Source organism: Paroedura picta, chromosome 9, assembly GCF_049243985.1.
Source record: "Paroedura picta isolate Pp20150507F chromosome 9, Ppicta_v3.0, whole genome shotgun sequence".
In the NCBI taxonomy this organism is placed as follows: Eukaryota; Metazoa; Chordata; class Lepidosauria; order Squamata; family Gekkonidae; genus Paroedura; species Paroedura picta.
This window is the reverse complement of record NC_135377.1, coordinates 66,502,104-66,520,314: the sequence shown is the minus strand read 5'-3', so window position 1 is coordinate 66,520,314 and position 18,211 is coordinate 66,502,104. Positions and strand designations below refer to the sequence as shown.

At 42.4% G+C, this 18,211-nt stretch overlaps 1 protein-coding gene across 6 annotated transcripts in view; it reads left to right on the top strand.

The window, feature by feature from the left end:
- LOC143845107 (uncharacterized) overlaps positions 1–18,211 on the top strand; it is a 246,604-nt gene that overhangs the window by 179,327 nt on the left and 49,066 nt on the right. For all 6 annotated transcript variants that reach the window (XM_077353168.1, XM_077353167.1, XM_077353166.1 and 3 more), the window contains 2 exons: positions 16,259–16,477; positions 17,453–17,705. In XM_077353168.1, coding sequence (XP_077209283.1) covers positions 16,259–16,477; positions 17,453–17,705 — 472 coding nt within the window. The remainder of the gene's footprint in view (positions 1–16,258; positions 16,478–17,452; positions 17,706–18,211) is intronic.

The window sequence follows — 18,211 nt, the reverse complement described above, 5'->3', positions numbered from 1 at the left end:
CACTACTTTGGGGAACCCTGATCTAGAAAAAACCGAACCTTTCACATTTAAAGAGCACATGTACCAGGAGTCCTCTGGAGAAAGCTCTAAATAATAGGCTATAGAATAGCCTTTCTCAACTTTTTTACCATTGAGAAACCCCTGGAAAATTCTTCAGACTTCAAGAAACCCCAGAAGTGGTGCGATGGTTGTTGTTGTTGTTTGATTTATTTCCCGCCACTCCCTAACAGGCTTGTGGTGGGTAACAATAATAATTAAAAATCCATTAAAACTCCCATTAAAGACTTTAAAAATTCCCAACATGGCAGAGAAAAATCCTACACAGGAAAATCCAGCTGCTAAAACACATTGAAATTGGATTATCCAATGTGTGCGGAATGGGCCTTTGCCTCTCAGGTTCTGGAGATCGGGTCTACTACGCATCATTTAGAGCAGTGGTCCCTAGCCTTTTTATCACTGGGGACCGGTCAATGCTTGACAATTTTACTGAGGCCCGGGGGGGTAGTCTTTTTCCGAGGGACGTCGCCGCCACCTGAGCCCCTGCTCCACTTGCTTTCCTGCCCAAGCCCCTGACTTTCCGCCGCCTGCTGGGGAGCATTGCCAGCAGGAGCTGCGCAGTGCCACACCGAGGGGGAGCCCCAGCCATGACGGCCGCTGGAGAGCACCAAAGGTGAGCCGGCAAAAGAGTGGCAGGGCAGCCCCAGAGGCAGCAACCGGGGAGGAGGACGAGGAGGAGCCGCGGCCTAGTACTGACTGATCCTCAGACCGGTATCGGTCTCCAGACCGGGGGCTGGGGACCGCTGATTTAGAGCGTCCCCTGGCTGTTTGCCAACAGTGCTTCCTGTCTCTCCGTCCCATCTCCTGTGCCTTCTGTAACCTAAAACACTTCAACATTTACAGGAGACAAATTATAGTTACTCCCAGAACATAGAGTGTTTGGGGTTATTTTGCATATCACCAATACACCTGGATGCATTCAGCCTAGAACTGAATTCCAACTCATGATAACTTATGCTGAAATAAATGTTTGTAGCTGAAGTGCCATTGTGTATGATTAATGAGTGTATCACTGGAATAGATCCTGTGAACGAATACCGATGTGTTAAAACAGCCTTGATCAACTTGAACATTTTATTAATTTGTTTATTTCTCTTTGGCTAAGGGCTCGAAGCAGTTTATATCAAGGGTGAAATTACTCTGATTAAAACAGGTAGATCAATTACATCAATTTAAATAACGCAGTTGGAGTCCAATGGAACCTTTAAGACCAACAAAGTTTTATTCAATGTGTAAGTTTTCATGTGCACACCTTGAATAAGACTTTGTTGGACTTTGAGCTGCCAGGACTCAAACTTTGTTCTGCTACTTCAGACCAATGCACTACCCACCTGAATCAATTACAATAGGTACAAAAATATTATAATAAATATCCAATAATATCCTGTAGAACAGTGGTCCCCAACCTGCGGGCCGCGGCCCGGCGCCGGGCCGCAAAGGCCATGGCGCCGGGCCGCGGCTCCCTCTCCCCGCCCCCCCCCCCGCAGTAAAAAACTTCCCAGGCCGCAAGCTTGCGGCCCGGGAAGCTTCTTATTGCGGGGAGGGCGGGGAGAGGGAATCAGGGCCGGGCCGCGCCCGCGCGGCCCGATCCACGGGTGCGGCCCGCGGGTGCGGCCGGGAGCGGCTCGCGGGCGCGGCCCGATTCGCGGGCGCGGCCGGGCGCGGCTCGAGGGCGCGGCCCGATCCGCGGGTGCAGCCCGCGGGCGCGGCTGGGCGCGGCCCTATCTGCGGGCGCGGCCGGGCGCGGCTCGTGGGCGTGGCCCGCGCGGTCCCTGCGGGCGCGGCCCAATGCCCTGCCGGTCCCCAGCCTAATAAAGGTTGGGGACCACTGCTGTAGAATCACATAAAAATAATACAAATACATAAAACCATTGTAATCCCATCCCTAAAACCGTAGGGCCCTCTATGAATAATATCAAATAGTATAATACCCACAGACCAATAAAAAAATATTATGGCTGATTCTGCACTTACTTTGTTTTTTTTCCATTGTGGATCCTGCTGAATTCAGATCAATTTGAACCTGGGTCTTCCTCTATTCCGCCCCCCCAATTGAAACTGAAAGTGTTCTGCACTTGATTGGGGAAGCTCAGAATGGGGAGGGGTGCCAAGTGCAGCAGGATACTCTTCCTTTTTCTGAATGAGGGGGTTGGGGAAGGATTGGAGACAGCAGAGGAGAGGGAAATAATAAGAGACAAATCTCTGCTGAGAGAAGTCAGAGCTTCTGGAGCAGAGTCACTTTAAGACAAGCCTTGAAACTGGGAATCAGGAAGTCTTTGAACTGACACCCTGGCCAGTCAGGGAAGACTGCTTTGCTACGTCAGTCAGGAAGTTAATTTGCAAAAGGCAGAGATCTGCACATTTAGTGATGCCAGTTTTTTTTTTTAATATCGAGGGTTATATCTACTTCTGGATAGTGCGACGGAAAGGTAGGGTCACTCTGGATCAATCATGCATGTTACAAAGGGAAAATTTAAAGCACCCAAAATCAAAGTATAAATAGAATTCAGTGTAGATGGCAGTCATTTATTCAGACTGGGAATGGGTAAAAAGCCCCATGCAGATTACACCTATGAACCAAAAGCATGCTGGAATAATTCTGCTTTATTATATTTTATAACAAATAATCTACTGATGGGAATAGTTGTGCTAACTGGGTGTGATTCAGTATTTGTCCCTACCATGGGAACTCCAATAGAATGGGTGACCTCCATGGAATGCTGTGCAGAGAATGTATAGCAGTCCATTTTGTGGTGCCTCCTCAAGCTGAAAGCCTCACAAAACGTTTTGAGGCTTTGTGTGTGGTTGTTACCCCCACTCCCTTTTTTAAAAAATTTCACTCCCCGGTTTATGAATGTGCTGAGTGGTACAAAAATTGCCATAAAAGTGTCCAGCTATCAACATAGAATGTGTTCCCTTTGTTGATCCCCTCAGTGAAAACGGAGCACATTGAGAGCAAAATAACGATAAATAAGACAGTCTTTCTGTGTCCCCTTTCTGAAGAACAAAAATTCTCAATGCAAATATATATATAATAGGACTTCAGGGAACCAAGTTTGGAGGCAAGGGCAAATCCAAAAGGATTTTGAGAGCTCTTTGTTATACAGAGTTATCGTCGAGTCTGCACAAATTAGTCCTTTTTGGAAAATGATGGTTCATTAATGTGAAATCTTTCATCGCCCAGTTTTCAAGAGCCAATTTGTCTTTAAGAAAAGATCATCTTGAACAGGAGAATAGTAATGTTTAGTATTTACAGACTTAAGGGTCTGAAGTGCTTTACATACATTATATCAGTGAAGGATAAAGGTCAGTATTATTGTCTCTGCATTACAAGTGGGTGGCTGAGAAGCAGCGGCTTGCTTAAGGCCATTGAGTGGAGAGATTATGGAGAGCCAGCATGGTGTGGTGGTTAAGATTGGTGGCCTAACCTGGAGTACTGGGCTTGATTCCCCACTCCTCCATATGTGGCCATTCACAGTTCTCTCAGAGCTCTCTTAGCCTCATCTGCCTCACAGGGTGTCTGTTATGGGGAGAGGGAGGGAATGGTGCTTGCAAGCTGCTTTGGGACTCTATGTGTAGTGAAAAGCGGGGTGTAAAATAGCTGTTCTTCTTCCTCTTAGTTTAGGTGAGATTAGGGTAACCGAGGCTGGATTACTATAAAGCAGGGGTAGTCAAACTGCGGCCCTCCAGATGTCCATGGACTACAATTCCCAGGAGCCCCTGCCAGCGAATGCTGGCAGGGGCTTCTGGGAATTGTAGTCCATGGACATCTGGAGGGCCGCAGTTTGACTACCCCTGCTATAAAGTGTGGGATGGGGCTGCCATTGATTCAGAAAGTTCAATTAGTCCTCTGTACAATGGCAAGATTACTACTGGGTTGATGATTCTCAGGCAATATATAACACCTGTCCTTAAAGCTGTCCACTGGCAGGCTATTGATTCCTAATCCCTTGTTTCAACCAATAAAGCTCTCACTAGTTTAGGACCCAGGGTACTTGAAGGTTTCTTTGCTCCCGTTGCTGGAGGAATAAGGATCTGAACTGGAAGAAGGAGTGACTAGGCTGAGAGTCAACATCAGTCATCAGGAAGCCATGAGCTGGTCTTGCCCCATCATGTCCCTGCAGATGTATAAGCACTACAGCACAGAGGAAAAGTATTTACAGTTAAGAGCCCCCTTTGGAAAGGCTATCCGGTTCGTGGGTGACCGAGAACTGTATAAATATAAATATACAGTTCTCTGTCACCCACGAACCGGATATTCCCATGCCATGCTGTTAGTCATTAATTATTGGTTTATTGATCTCACACGGAGAGTAAGTTTGCGTCTTGTATGCCAAACTTACCTATATTCATAGATAAGTATATCTTCAAAGGTGGCTGAGCAAGCTTGTCCTTCTGATATAATTTGAACACCTTAAATCTGGCTAGTATCTGTGATGTCACATATTTTCACGGGCAAGCAAAAAGGACATGGCACAAGGACTTCCCCGGTCTCCCCCTCCCACCCCCAGTTCTTAATGTAGGCGTCCTAATTTCTCTAAACAACCCCCTTAAGGTACTCTCGAGCAATCCCAGCCCCCTGCACAAAAGAAGAAGGTTCTCATTATGTATCCACCATGTCTTGATCATAATTTCTATCATGGGTGACATTCTGGTCCAGTTCTATCAGGTACATTCTGTGTGAGTTCTCTTGAATACTGGGATAGGAAAGGGGGAAAAAAACCCTGCAGAATATAGGAACAGGATCATTTTGCCTTGGGGGAAGAAAGAGAGAGGGAGAGAGACAGAACACACAGTTCAAGGTGGATTTCTTGTCACTTCCTGCAATACTGGGACATGTTAAAAATATTTTTTTTTAAACAACAACAACAATGAGTAACTCAAAAGGAATTAAATTAAGTCTTTAATGGCTGGATTTGCTCCAGAGCCATCAGCAGAAATTACACTCCGAAAAGAGGTGGCTAAATACAATAGGACCCTGGAAAATGGAAAAGAAAATGGAAGGCTTGTACCCTGTGATTCAGTGTGATGTGCCTAAATTATTCTAAGCCCATTCTTCTTCCCTATCTCAGTTGATTTCTTTTTTGTGTGCTGTAGGTTGAAACAATACAGGCCATATGTTTTATTAAAAGTTAACCCATTGCTTGTTGTTTGCCATAACTGTACACCTTCAGCATATTTGTAGGGTTTGGTAAAAAGTTTCCCCCCCCCTTTTGATTGTTCTTTAATATTGTGTAGCTTAGGTGCTTCAATTATGAAGCTTTTAAAATGCTTTCAGCATTTCTTCAGATAGCATTTACCGCCCAGAAAACAGAAGCAACTGGGAAGGGTGGGCTGTGAAAATAAAGTTGTTGTGGTTGTTGTTATAGCTACTGTGCTTTTTCCAACATTGTCTTGATTAGCAATTATAATCATCAGTGGAATTCAGAGAGTAGTTAGGGTAGAGTCCGTCTGCAGTCCATGCTATCTGTTATCATGATAAGCATTCTCTGAAATTTCTCCAGCATCAGAAATGTTATTCATTAAAATGTGCTTGGAAATGTGCCTAGCTTTGATCTCAGGATTGCCAACTGGGTAGAGACTAGGGCTGTGCGCAGAAAAAAAAAACAATGCAGTACTTTTTGGATTCAGCCTGACTACAAATCTCTGGTTTAAATTCAGAGATTCTGATTTGAAGATTCAGGTTTGGCAGAATCAAATCATTGTCATTATAACCTATGGCACCATTCAAGTCAATGTGAAGTTTTGCCTTTTTGTCTATTCTGTGACCTGGGGGAATTAGGAGTTTGAGGTAGAGGCACCAAATTTGCAGCATAGCTGCAAAAGTACTCCCAAGTTTCAAAAAGATTAGAGCAGAGGGTCCAATTCTCAGGGCATGCAAAGAGGGTGCCCACATCCAACCTATGGACAAGACCAGAGAATCACAATGGAGCACATTTTTTGCATCCCTAACAGACACTTTCTCTTTTAATATTCTGAACCAATCCTTAATTGGCTTGGCTATTTACTTTAAAAATAAACCTAATATTCAATATAGATCCAATAAAAATTCTATTTAAGTAGCTCCCAACTAATTTAGGTCTGGGAGGGGTCAGCTCTTTAGAGGTCTGATCTTTCCTTAGTTTGCAGTAGTGAAGCCAGCTCTTTTTAATGTCCATCATGGCCTCAACCATAGGCCTGGTCAAACAGCTCTGTCTTACATGCTCTGTGGAACATGTTAAGGTTCCACAGGGCCTTGATCTCTCTCAGCAGAGTATTCCCCCAGTATGGGACCAAGGCTAAAAAGGCCTTGTCCCTGTTCAAGACCAGTCTTATCTCTTTTGGTTCAAATATGCTACCTACTTAATAGATACTTTAAATTCAGTATGTGTTTTTCAAAAATTGCTGTTCTACCAGTAGCTATAACTGTATCTGAGCAACGTACTCCACAGTTCCAGCTTACTCCTGGGAAATGTCTATTTTGAGTTGGATTAGCATTGTCCTGATTAGCATAGTCCTGTGGTTGTGAGGACCTTTCCACCAACCCATGAGGCTCTTCTGCTGGTGGAGAAGAAGGCTCTTCCATCAGCGGTTTGTTCTTTGTTGTGAGATGAATGCATCAGCCCTATCATAATGGACCAATGTCTTGATTCTGGCAGGGCAACGCCGTTACTCTGTTGCATCAGAAGTAAATAAGATTCCTGTAGCTGTTTTAGGGACTCACCATTTTTATTCTAGCTTCAGTTTCTGTGGATTACAGTCAACTTCATTAGCTGCATGTATTGAGTAGAAATGCTGAGAACTTCATGCCAAATGTATTTGGCAGGGAGACATACCATTTTTGACAGCCACGGCTGCTTGTCAGCCAAGCTTCATATCTCCCAGCCATCTGATGAAAAGTAAGGCAGTGAAAGATAGACATTTTTAAGGGGAAAAGAGGAGAAAATACTTAACCCCCCCCCCCAAAAAAAAGACTAAGGTACAATCTGATGATCATTATTCTATAATTTGTTATTGGTTATTCTATAATTTGTTATTGGTTATTCTATAATTTGTATTTTATTCTAACCAGGGCCTACATTGATAGATACAGAGTCCTATTCAATTCCAACCTAGCCCTGTGTCACAGTGTATATTACTTGTAAGTTATTTACAACAAAAATGTAAAAAAAACCAATGGCATGTATACACTACATGTATACAATACAGTTCAGATTATTATGTGCTGGAGTTAACATTAACATTTTTCTTTCTTATCCCCTTCCTTTTTAGCAATTTCTACTATGTCCTTGCCATTATTTGAAAACATGTCATATACATCTGCATGGGGCAGAGAGGCTGGGCTGGTGATGACAAGGCAGTCGGGCTAATCCCCACATATGCATGATGTCGCTGCCATCCTGGCCACCTCCTGGCCCTGGCCCAAATCAGGGCCTCGGATAGCCCGTGGCAAGAGAACATGGATTCTTCTGTGTTCTTTGTCTTGATATGGTGGCCAGCAGAGGCTCAGCTGGGGCAGGCCTGTGCATAAGGGGAGGGCTAGGCCCTTGAGGTCTGGCTCCTTCCCCGCAACTATGGTGTCCCTGCAGGGACACAAAATTCCTCATTTGGTTTTGTGGTGCTGTGGAGCTGAATGGGGCATTTCTACTCCCTCATGCCGGTATCCCACCATCCTGTGGTGATATCCCCATGCCCCCCTGCTGCCATGAGGCATGGTGGAACTTTACTGCCCTGGAGTTGTTCATGTGCATACAAAACTCCGGGGCACACTGTGTGTGCCAGGGGATTTCTTCCCCTGTGTGTACACGGGATGCAGCGAGGCATGCTGCTCCACTGCTAAGAATTTACAGTGGCATGGCATGGCCACTGCCATGCATAATCGGTCAAGGTGAAGCTTTGACTAATGCTTAGTTGATCCCTTATGATAAGCAATGCCAGAGTCTCCTTCCCAAATGCCCTGCTAGCAATAACTTGAATATACTCCAGCAGAATGCACTGAGTACAGATGGCATATGAGTGGATAATCGTTTCAGAATTTTCAATCGTACTTAGTCTTGAAGAAGATTACAGTTTTCCTCTAGATAAAGCAAATGTCCTTGGGGAGATTTTCTGTGTCAAGGTGGGAAAGGTACCACATATCAAATTCAAGGGAGTCTTGTAGTAGAAATCTCTTTCTCCCTCTCTTTCTTTGTCTCCCTGTTACCCTATTTTCTATAGAATATTTTGCTGTTATTTTTAATGAAAATGGGGGGAAGTTTTCCCCAGGAAATTCAGTAGGTGTTTTACCCTCTGGGATATCTTAATAAAACTTTTTAGGACAAGCTTCTTCAAATCAAATGAGATTGAAAATGTGTTTCTTGGCTTGTTCCTTCCATAAGCCACTTTTCTGGTACTTGATAGCACTGCCCCCTCCTTGGAAACAATATGTTTAGTATCCCTGTAGTTTTCCATCCTAGCCAAAGTCTTCGGGGTTACTTGGAGTAGCCTTATTGCATCCGTAGACTTCGTCAACAAAAATGTCTTAAGTTTGGATAAAACTAAGATTTTGCCCCGCATGAACATAGCTTCTTCAACAGTTGGTACATACTCTTTTTTGATCCTTAGCTTTTTCTGGTCATCACTGTTGTCTACCCAACTTGAGGCTTGAGCAGGGCAATAGATGGACAGCAACCATGGCTGTTCTTTATTTATGGCTTTTGGCTGGTTTTGGTTATGGTTGGTTCAAGCTATTACAGCACATAGATCACTTAGTTTGCTACCCCCCTCCCCAATCTGGATCTGGCAGCCATACCCTCATCCCCTGCTGGTGGCCTGGAAGAACCTGGCAACCTTAAAGTAGGGGTGTGCAAAAACAAACAAACAAACAAAAAACAAACAAAAAACAAACAAAAAACAAACAAAAAAAACCCACATTGGTGTTTTTGGAGTATATTGAACCTGAAAATATCAATATTTCCCAATATCCCCAAACCCCAATACTGAAATGGTATTCAGACAAATAAATATTCAAGATTGCTGGGGTTTTTTTAACTCCATTATAGCCTGTGGGGATCATTATAGTCAGTGGTTTTCATGAACTATAATGGAAAATCAGTCTGGAGGTATCTTGGCGAGGCAGTATTAGCTGTTGGTGCCTGTGCTAAAAAAAACAACAAATTAATAACCCCATCCAAATTCGAAAAAGATTGGTCCAAGGGCTCCAATTCTATGAGCCTCTAAAGAAGATGCCTCCAAAGAAGGTGTTTGCAGTATTTATTTGTTTGTTTATAACATTTATTAACTGCTGCTGTCAGCTCAGCCAGCTCATGTTTACAAGAGCAAAATACAATAAAATGTAATAGTGCAAAAATATGATAAAATGAAACTTCTAACAGCAAAAAAATAATAAAAAAAAACAGTCCATCCCAACATTTGTATATCAATAGACCCATCTTGACCCAATTCCTAAAGAGTGGTGCTTGGGGGAGAAGTAGAGGGGGAAGGCATTTACACTTTAAAGGTAATGCAGTCCCTTTAAAATTTAAATGCCTTTTACAAGCCATGGCAGGGGTACAATTGGTCTTTGAAGGCATTTAAAGGGCTTCTAGTGCCTTTAAATGCCTTCTCCAAGCAGAAAGTTCACTCTGAAGACATTTAATGGCACCAAGAGTCCTTAAAACACATTCACACTGCAGCTATCTGGCGGTTTCAAAAGATCTTCCCCAAAACAGCAAAAAAATTATCTGGCTGAATTAATACCTGAAAAATACCAACTAAGTATTTGGGGGTATTTTTTTCAGCTTGGATTAGCTGAATGCACACCTGTACAATAAAACTGTTGTTGTTGTTGTTATGTGCGAAGTCGTGTCCGACCCATCGCGACCCCATGGACAATGATCCTCCAGGCCTTCCTGTCCTCTACCATTCCCCGGAGTCCATTTAAGTTTGCACCTACTGCTTCAGTGACTCCATCCATCCACCTCATTCTCTGTCGTCCCCTTCTTCTTTTGCCCTCAATCTCTCCCAGCATTAGGCTCTTCTCCAGGGAGTCCTTCCTTCTCATGAGGTGGCCAAAATATTTGAGTTTCATCTTCAGGATCTGGCCTTCTAAAGAGCAGTCAGGGCTGATCTCCTCTAGGACTGACTGGTTTGTTCGCCTTGCAGTCCAAGGGACTCGCAAGAGTCTTCTCCAGCACCAGAGTTCAAAAGCCTCAATTCTTTGACGTTCGGCCTTCCTTATGGTCCAACTTTCGCAGCCATACATTGCAACTGGGAAGACCATAGCCTTGACTAAACGCACTTTTGTTGGCAGGGTGATGTCTCTGCTTTTTAGGATGCTGTCTAGATTTGCCATAGCTTTCCTCCCCAGGAGCAAGCGTCTTTTAATTTCTTTGCTGCAGTCCCCATCTGCAGTGATCTTGGAGCCCAGGAAAATAAAATCTGTCACTATCTCCATTTCTTCCCCTTCTATTTGCCAGGAATTGAGAGGGCCGGATGCCATGATCTTTGTTTTCTTGATGTTGAGTTTCAAGCCAACTTTGGCACTCTCCTCCTTCACCCGCAAAAACTGTTGTAGATGCAGACAAATTCTGGATCATCGATGTTTCTGTATGGGATGGATTTAAATGAGCAGAAAACATTATGACAGGCTTTTCTGCCCTTCTTTTTTGTTTATATGAGACTGTAATTCTTCATGTAGGCCAATGGCAGTGGTAATTTACCTCAGAAATAGAGGTCCTCGATGGTACAGATGGTACAGAAAGCAACCCAGCAAACAGGCTCATGTTGGTGAGGAACTATCCAAGGTGCCTCACATCCACAACAGAAGCTGAACCAAAGAAACAAGCAGACTGCAAACTTATGAGTTTACAGGGAAAAAGTTTTGACCCTAAGAGTAACTGTAGGAGATCATTGAGAAAAAGAAAAAGGGAGCGATTCAGGGATGGCTTTTATAATGGCCTGTGGAGAAAATATCATCCCCGCCACTTAGCAATTTTTCATCCTTGAATTTATCATCCCACTTTTGGATCAATTCCCACAAATGTCTACTGAGGCCCCATTAGCACTGAGCAAAATCTAGCCATTGTGTAGTGCTGTAGCATCTGTGGATCTTGGTTCCCATTACAGAAATCCGGTCACTTTCTTTCCCAGAGATAATTACTTTTTACTTAGGAAATGATGGAATTTTTTTTGTCTCTATCCTGAGACATTTAATGAATCTCAATAAACCATCAGCCTTTTATATTTTCAGTTTTTCAATTTGGGAGGGAAGCAGTTATGACTTATGCCTGCTATCCCATGCTTAAAATGCTTCAACTACAGTAGAATTGTGAAATAATTTGCATTTTAGGGCCACAAGCGTTCTCCCTATGCTCTCAGTTCTACCTGTGTAATTTTCCTTTAAGAAAACCAAGTTGCTCAAGTGTAACTGTGGGCAGAATTTCTCCTGCAGGATCTTTAACAGAGTTGATGAAATATGAGCTAGAAATAACACAGCTTGAGTTTCAGATTCCATGCTGAGTTTACATGCCTGGCATTTGGGGGCGGGGGATGAACTCGTAAATTGAGAAAATGCATTCTGAAAATCACTGGGATGCATTAAATGTGAAGCCCCATGGTACCAGTTTTACAGAACTACTTTTTCAAAGTGCATTTGCACTTTAAACAGTTTCCCCATTAGCCTGATAGGATACATCCATATTTTACCTCAGTGTGATTTCTTTTCTAATAGGGCATACCCTCGGCTTTAGCATTATTGAATTTAGAGCTGGTTTTTCTACACCGCTTTTTACTACCCAAAGGAGTCTCAATGTGGCTTACAATCACCTACCCTTCCTCTCCCCACAACAGCACTCCGTGAGGTAGATGATTAATTTATTTGATTTTGATACCACCTATTCCAGTGGACTGGCTCAGATGAGGCTGAGTGAGAGAACTTGACTGGCCCAAAGTCACCCAACTGGCTGTATGTGTAGGGGTGGTGAATCAAACCCAGTTCTCCAGATTTGAGGCTACCGCTCTTAACCACCACACCAAGCAGGCTATATCAAGAATGTCATTTTACAGAATTTAGGCTTAAGAATTTAGGGCAAATCTTCTAGGCATTCCAATACTTCTGGCTTTTTCCTAGCTTTCCCGAATGTACTATGTAATAACCTTTCTATTATGATGGAGTAGAATAATAAGTCATTGTGGTTGGAACACCTAGTATCCTTAAGAACATGATGAAAATGGCCCAATTTGGAAGTTTCATGAAGCCTCAGATAATACAGATAATACAGGCATAGAGCTTGCTGCTAAATATCTCCCCAGATAAGAAACTACCTGATCAAAATCCTAATCTTTGAATGTCTGTAGTCTTTCCCCCTCAAGAGTGGTGGGTTCTCTATCTTTGTAAATTTTTGAACTGGATAGCCATCTGACAGAGAGGCTGATTCTGTGAAGGCTCAAGGGGGTGGCAGGTTACTGTAGATGAGCGATAGGGTTGTGAGTGTCCTGCATAGTGCAGGGGGTTGGACTAGATGACCCATGAGGACCCTTCCAACTCTATGATTCTGTGATTCTATGATGTGTCACTGTGCCTCATTCTTCAATCTAATACAGACTTGGGGAGGGGGGTCAAATGGCCAAGGCCCATCAGTATGCCCTATGCTAATTCACTTAGAGTATGGTTGCCAGCTCCAGGTTGGGAAATATCTGGAGACTGGAGGGGCAGAGTTTGAGGTGAGCAGGATTTTGAGCTTAATGCCATTTAGAGTCCAATTTCCAAACGGAGTAATTGAATGTAATAAAAAATTTAAATGTAATAAAATAAACTCCAAGAGAGGCTCTTAAAGCTAGTTGGATTACTGGAGCAATAAAAAAGGTTTGGAACCCAAATTGCAAAAGCCAAATCTATTCAGCTTCTGATTCAGGCGTCTGAATTCCTGAGAGAAGCCTTTCTGGGGATCGGGGGGAGGGGGGGCTAATCTCCATGGATCTGCTGTTTGGCAGTTTTGACTGCTTTAAATGGCTCAAAACCAAAAATTCAGCTTTCCTGAAACAAGCTGAACCAAAATCCAGTACTGAAACTGGGATTCAGGTGATCTGGGATATGTTACGTTGGGATTTGGTCAACCGACCTGAACCTGAAATAAACCTTTTATTGGGGGGGGGGGGAGTTGTTGTTGTTTTTGTTGTTGTTGTTTTTGCTGAACATCCTCAATTTTCAAACACTGGCTATGATTTTCTCCCTCCCCATCCTGTGACACTCCCAAATCCCCCCCGACCAGTTCCTGATAGTCCTTAATAAAACTCATAAGATTTTTTAAAAGAGAAATAGTAGTTCTACCTGCTTCAGTCGTAACACTGCCATGATCCTGTATTTATAAAATAGATTCAAATGGGTAGCCGTGTTGGTCTGAAGTAGCACAATAAAATCAGAACCCAGTAGCTCCTTTAAGACCAACAAAGATTTAATCAAGGCGTGAGCTTTCGAGTACATCTTTGTTGTTCTTAAAGGTGCTACTGGAGTCTGATTTTATTTATAAAATAGTTCCGTATTTTAAAAAAAAATGGCTGGCGTGCATTGACATCATGCCTGGCAATTTGAGCTGCTTAGTCATTTGAGTCAATGGGGAGAAGGATAAACTGTTAGAAGTTTCCAAAGGTCAAAGAAGCAACTGTCTTTCCAGCTTCGAATCAGCAAAAAATTTCCCAGTTCCTTGCAGACATAATGCCAAGCTTGCATCTGTGCGTCTGTCTTTCTCTTCTCTTTGAAGGAGCAGAGTAATTAACTAAAGGGCAGATCACACCACATTGAGCAGTAAATGATTGCACAGTGCAACTTCCTTTCTGTTTTCTCTCTGCCATGACAACCAGTTTCAGAACAGATTTCAGGCTGCTTGATGTATAAAAATGTGCCAACCGGGCGCTGTAGGACCATTAAACATGAACCCTTTTTCATAAAGATACAAAACTCCTTACAAAAGCATCGGTACCAGCCCTGCACCCCATATATTTTATTGCTAAAGTAGAGAACAAGTAATTTGAATAAGGAAAGAAAGTTTGTTTCTGTCTAAAAAGGATTTTGTTCCTCTGATTATTAGGAGGAACCTGCAGAAAAGAGCTGTTCCACCAGGCCTATAACATCTAGACCTTAATTTCAACCTCTCTCCCTCAGTTAGACAACCCCTCCAAGCACTGTGTAACTTTCATAGAGACAAATTTTTTAAAAGGGGTAGTTGTTATTATTTTAATGGTGTAAAAATGTTTTATTATGATTGCTTTAAACTTTATTGTTGACTGCCCTGTGCCCATCCGGAAAAGGTGGTATAGAAATAAAATACCAAAATAAAATATTTAGATTTAATTTTAAATTTTCTGTTGCTTTAAAAATAATTACATGCAATAGCCATAGTAAATGTAATTTCAAAGGTGACATCTAAATTATCAAATCAGGGTGTCTGTGGAGAGAGGAAGGGAAAGATGTTTGTAAGCCACTTTGGGTAGTGATAAGTGAAGTATAAAAAAAACAGCTTTTCTTCTTCAATCTGAAACAAAGCCTTGGAGCAATTTTTAAAGGAATACAATTGGAATAGACCTGTGGCCAGCATCATTTATAGTTTGGTTCCTGTGTTTCAACATATAGGACTGGACTGAAAGCATTATCTGTATAAACTAATGAGCAGCGATAATATATTTACTATGGCCGTTGCGTGTAATTTTTTAAAAAAGCAACAGGAAATGAAAAACTAAAGCAACAAAAACACCAGAAGGAACAAAATGCTTTTTAGAAGGGTACACTTGTCCTTCGACTCACAAAGCGCCCTGCTTCCCTGCTGAGTTTCATCAATCCTTCTCTGGATCAGCCCCTGAATGAATGAATGAATAAATGAATGAACATTTATTTATAGTCATCATGACCAGGACAGCACTAAAAATAGATATAATAAACTTGATGAAATATAAAATGGTTGATAATTTTTTTTAATTCATTATAATTATAACTGTAAAGATAGTATAAACAAACAAAGTAAAAGCCCTTTACCCTATAAAAGAGCTAGGCAACTTAACGGTAGAAGCACAAAATTTGGCAATGCAGTTCTTTGGTTGTTTTTGTCACTTAGGAGCTTCTTCACCTTTTCCCCTGATGAGAGACTTGAATCTCTAGTAATGATGGATTAATTGCCCTCGGATGGTGTTCTATAAAGAACAGTGAATCAAATAAATTTCCGTTGTTTCTACTTGACATTTAGTGTATGGACAAACCCTCTGCAAGAAAGAAGTTTTCTTATAACGGCCCTTCAAGGCAGCTGAGGGTAAAACAGAGCACCTGGACAAGGAAAATCAGCCACTGAATTCTTCACGTCCAGATGGAATATGCATCTACTGATCTTTTCTAAGGTGACATGCTAGGCAGTCACCTAGATGGAACTGCTAAGATGTCAGAATAGGGGGAATCTTCCATAACAGAGCGTTTGGTATTCAGATAGGTTGGAACCTGTTTCCTGAATATTAACCAAAGTATCTATTCATGGATCAAAGCTGACAAATTGTTGAAGATATCAATCTAAAATAGGGCTCACCAGTTTTATTAAACCTGTGAATGCTTTTGTAATTCTGAGAACAGGTGTGGATTCAACCACAAAATGGCTGCCATGGAGGGTGATCACAAACTGGTCTCAGTGGTAGAGTTGCCAGCTCAGTGTTAGGAAATACATGGAAACTTTGGGGGTGGAGCTGGGAATGGACAAGATTTGGGGTGGAGAGCGACCTCAGCATTATATAATGCTATGAAGTCTACCTCCAAAGCTGCCATTTTCTCCAGGACAATTGATATCTTTAGTCTGGAGATGAGCTATAAGTTTGGGGGATCCCCAGGTCCCACCTGGGGACTGGCATCCTTACTCCACAAGTTGCTAAATCTGAGCACAAAAAGTCACATTGTTGAAAGCCAAACATCCTCCTATGACAGAGAGAGTTGTTTTTGAACAGGTTCTCCTTGCAGACCCAAAGGTGATGCCCCCTCATTTCTTATGAAGCCAGAACTGACTCATCAAAGAAATAAATGGACATCAGAAACCCACTGGTGGGGGGCACAGCACCCACCTGCACCATGCTAAAGGGTCGCTGAACTATCAGCTGTAAGCCATTAAGAGTTCATGTGAACATTTATCTTTATGAGAAGATTCCTCTGTGATCCATTTCAAACCATGTTCACGACATCTTCCTTTATTGTTGTGTATTAATGTCTTTACTGCAGGTGCCATCCTGCAGTTGACCCAAAAGTGACCCAAAGAATCACGAAGCACCTCTACTTTGGGGTATATGCAGCCTTTTCTGAACTCGGGGATGGACACTGGCATTCCTGGGACTTCTGTCTCATGATGATGCTGGCGGCTTTACTCTGGTTTGTCCGTCTGTATCTTCACTATTGCAGCCAGTGGATTTTCCTTCGAGCTGTGGGAGTTCCCATCATAAAGTAAGTAGGGATTCGATCCTTGTACCGCACAATGGGGATGTGTTGCTTGGAGCAGCTTGCTCACTTGCAGGAGTGGTGAGAGAGCCATCTTTTGCTCCTTTCCCCTCCACTGTTGGGGGGTGGGGGGCAGTGAATGGGTCAGGGAGCAAAGTTTTCCTCTGCAGGGTGGTGCCTGATTCCCAGTCTGCCTGGTTTTTCGATACACTTTCTGGTCTTTCCATACTCTTTATTCAGAAGTTTACTAGCCCAGAAATTCACTAGCCCAACAACACTCAGTTGTTATGCGCAATTAAGGATGCTCCCTCTTCAGCAACATTTCTTATTTCTGGAGTCACTTGATGATGTGCGCGACTTTATATTTTTCCTTTGCTGTTGTTGCTGTTTCTGATAGTGACATGGTACCTTTGTTTCAATTAAACAAGAAGTGACAGTATCTAGGCTAGGGAAACACATTCACACAGGAAAGTACATGCCAATTAAACCCTGTCCCATTGTGGTCTTTGTCCCCATTGGACTACAGCACTTTTTGTTGATCCCCCACCACTTAGCATGCCAGATGAGGCGCATATGAAAAAAAAAAAACCCAAATACCATAAACCGCCCTGAGTCATATGGGAGGGTGGTATAAAAATCTAAGAAATAAATGAAGTAAATAAACTTTCTGCGCAGTTATTCTTGGGTAACAAATCCAGTGGCTACTTTCTTATTTTATACAAGAAAGTATAGGACTGATAGACCACTGCGGCTCATCATTTGAAAAAGTTACATTTCACACCGCTCTTTTATCTTTTCCATTTTTGATTTCTTGGTTGTGCTTTCTGCTTTCCCTAAACAGGTAACCCGCCTGTCAGATTCTTTCTTGGCTCTGTGGATACGTGAGTGGGCCTACAGTTACAAGACCGAATATGACTGTAGAAATATATAAGCACCAAGAAAGACAGTCTTGCTTACTTCTCCCTCAACCTTTATGTTTAGATTCCAGCTCTTCCCTCACACAGTGGATTTGTGCTACCAGAATTCCTTGGTACATACCAGTGAAGAGATGACTGTCGTTGTGGTGGGACCTTTGACCTTGAATACAGTGATGTTGCTTATGGTTTTGATGAGATGGGCCTGTCAGCTGCTGTTTGGCTCATTTCCTTCTTTCTTGTCAAAGCTGATCATGGCTTGGGGACTGTGGACAGTATTAGACCCCTTGGCAGTGTTTGTGGTGGATACATTCCTGGGGGTGAGTCACTTAAAATATCTTGAATTTGAGTCTTTGCTGTTAAGGCTTGTTTTATTTAGCGACTCCATTTGAGAGACGAAATTCCACCCCTGGCTACAAGAAGATAGGAGGTTTTTGTTTTTTTTTTAAAGGGGGGATGTTTTAAAATTAAACAACTTTTATGTTATTAATCACAGATTTTGATTGTGATTGAAAAGTCTGTAATATATTCCTCCCTTTTGTGAACTGACTGTGGTAAGGTATTGATATAGATATAGAAGAGGTGTTAAAAAAAATCACAGTGGCCTCAAGAAAGACAGCCATCTCATAGAAAAGCTATGGAATATTTTGAAAGAAATGATCTTAAAATGTAGCATTACGGAACTGCTTCAGAAGATAAAAATTTGTAGAGAAATCACTGAAATATGTTTTATTATTAAACACACCTATAGAACAAAGTTTGAGTCTGGTAGCACCTCTAAGACCAACCAACTTTTTCCATCTGCTTCAGACCAACATGAATCTAA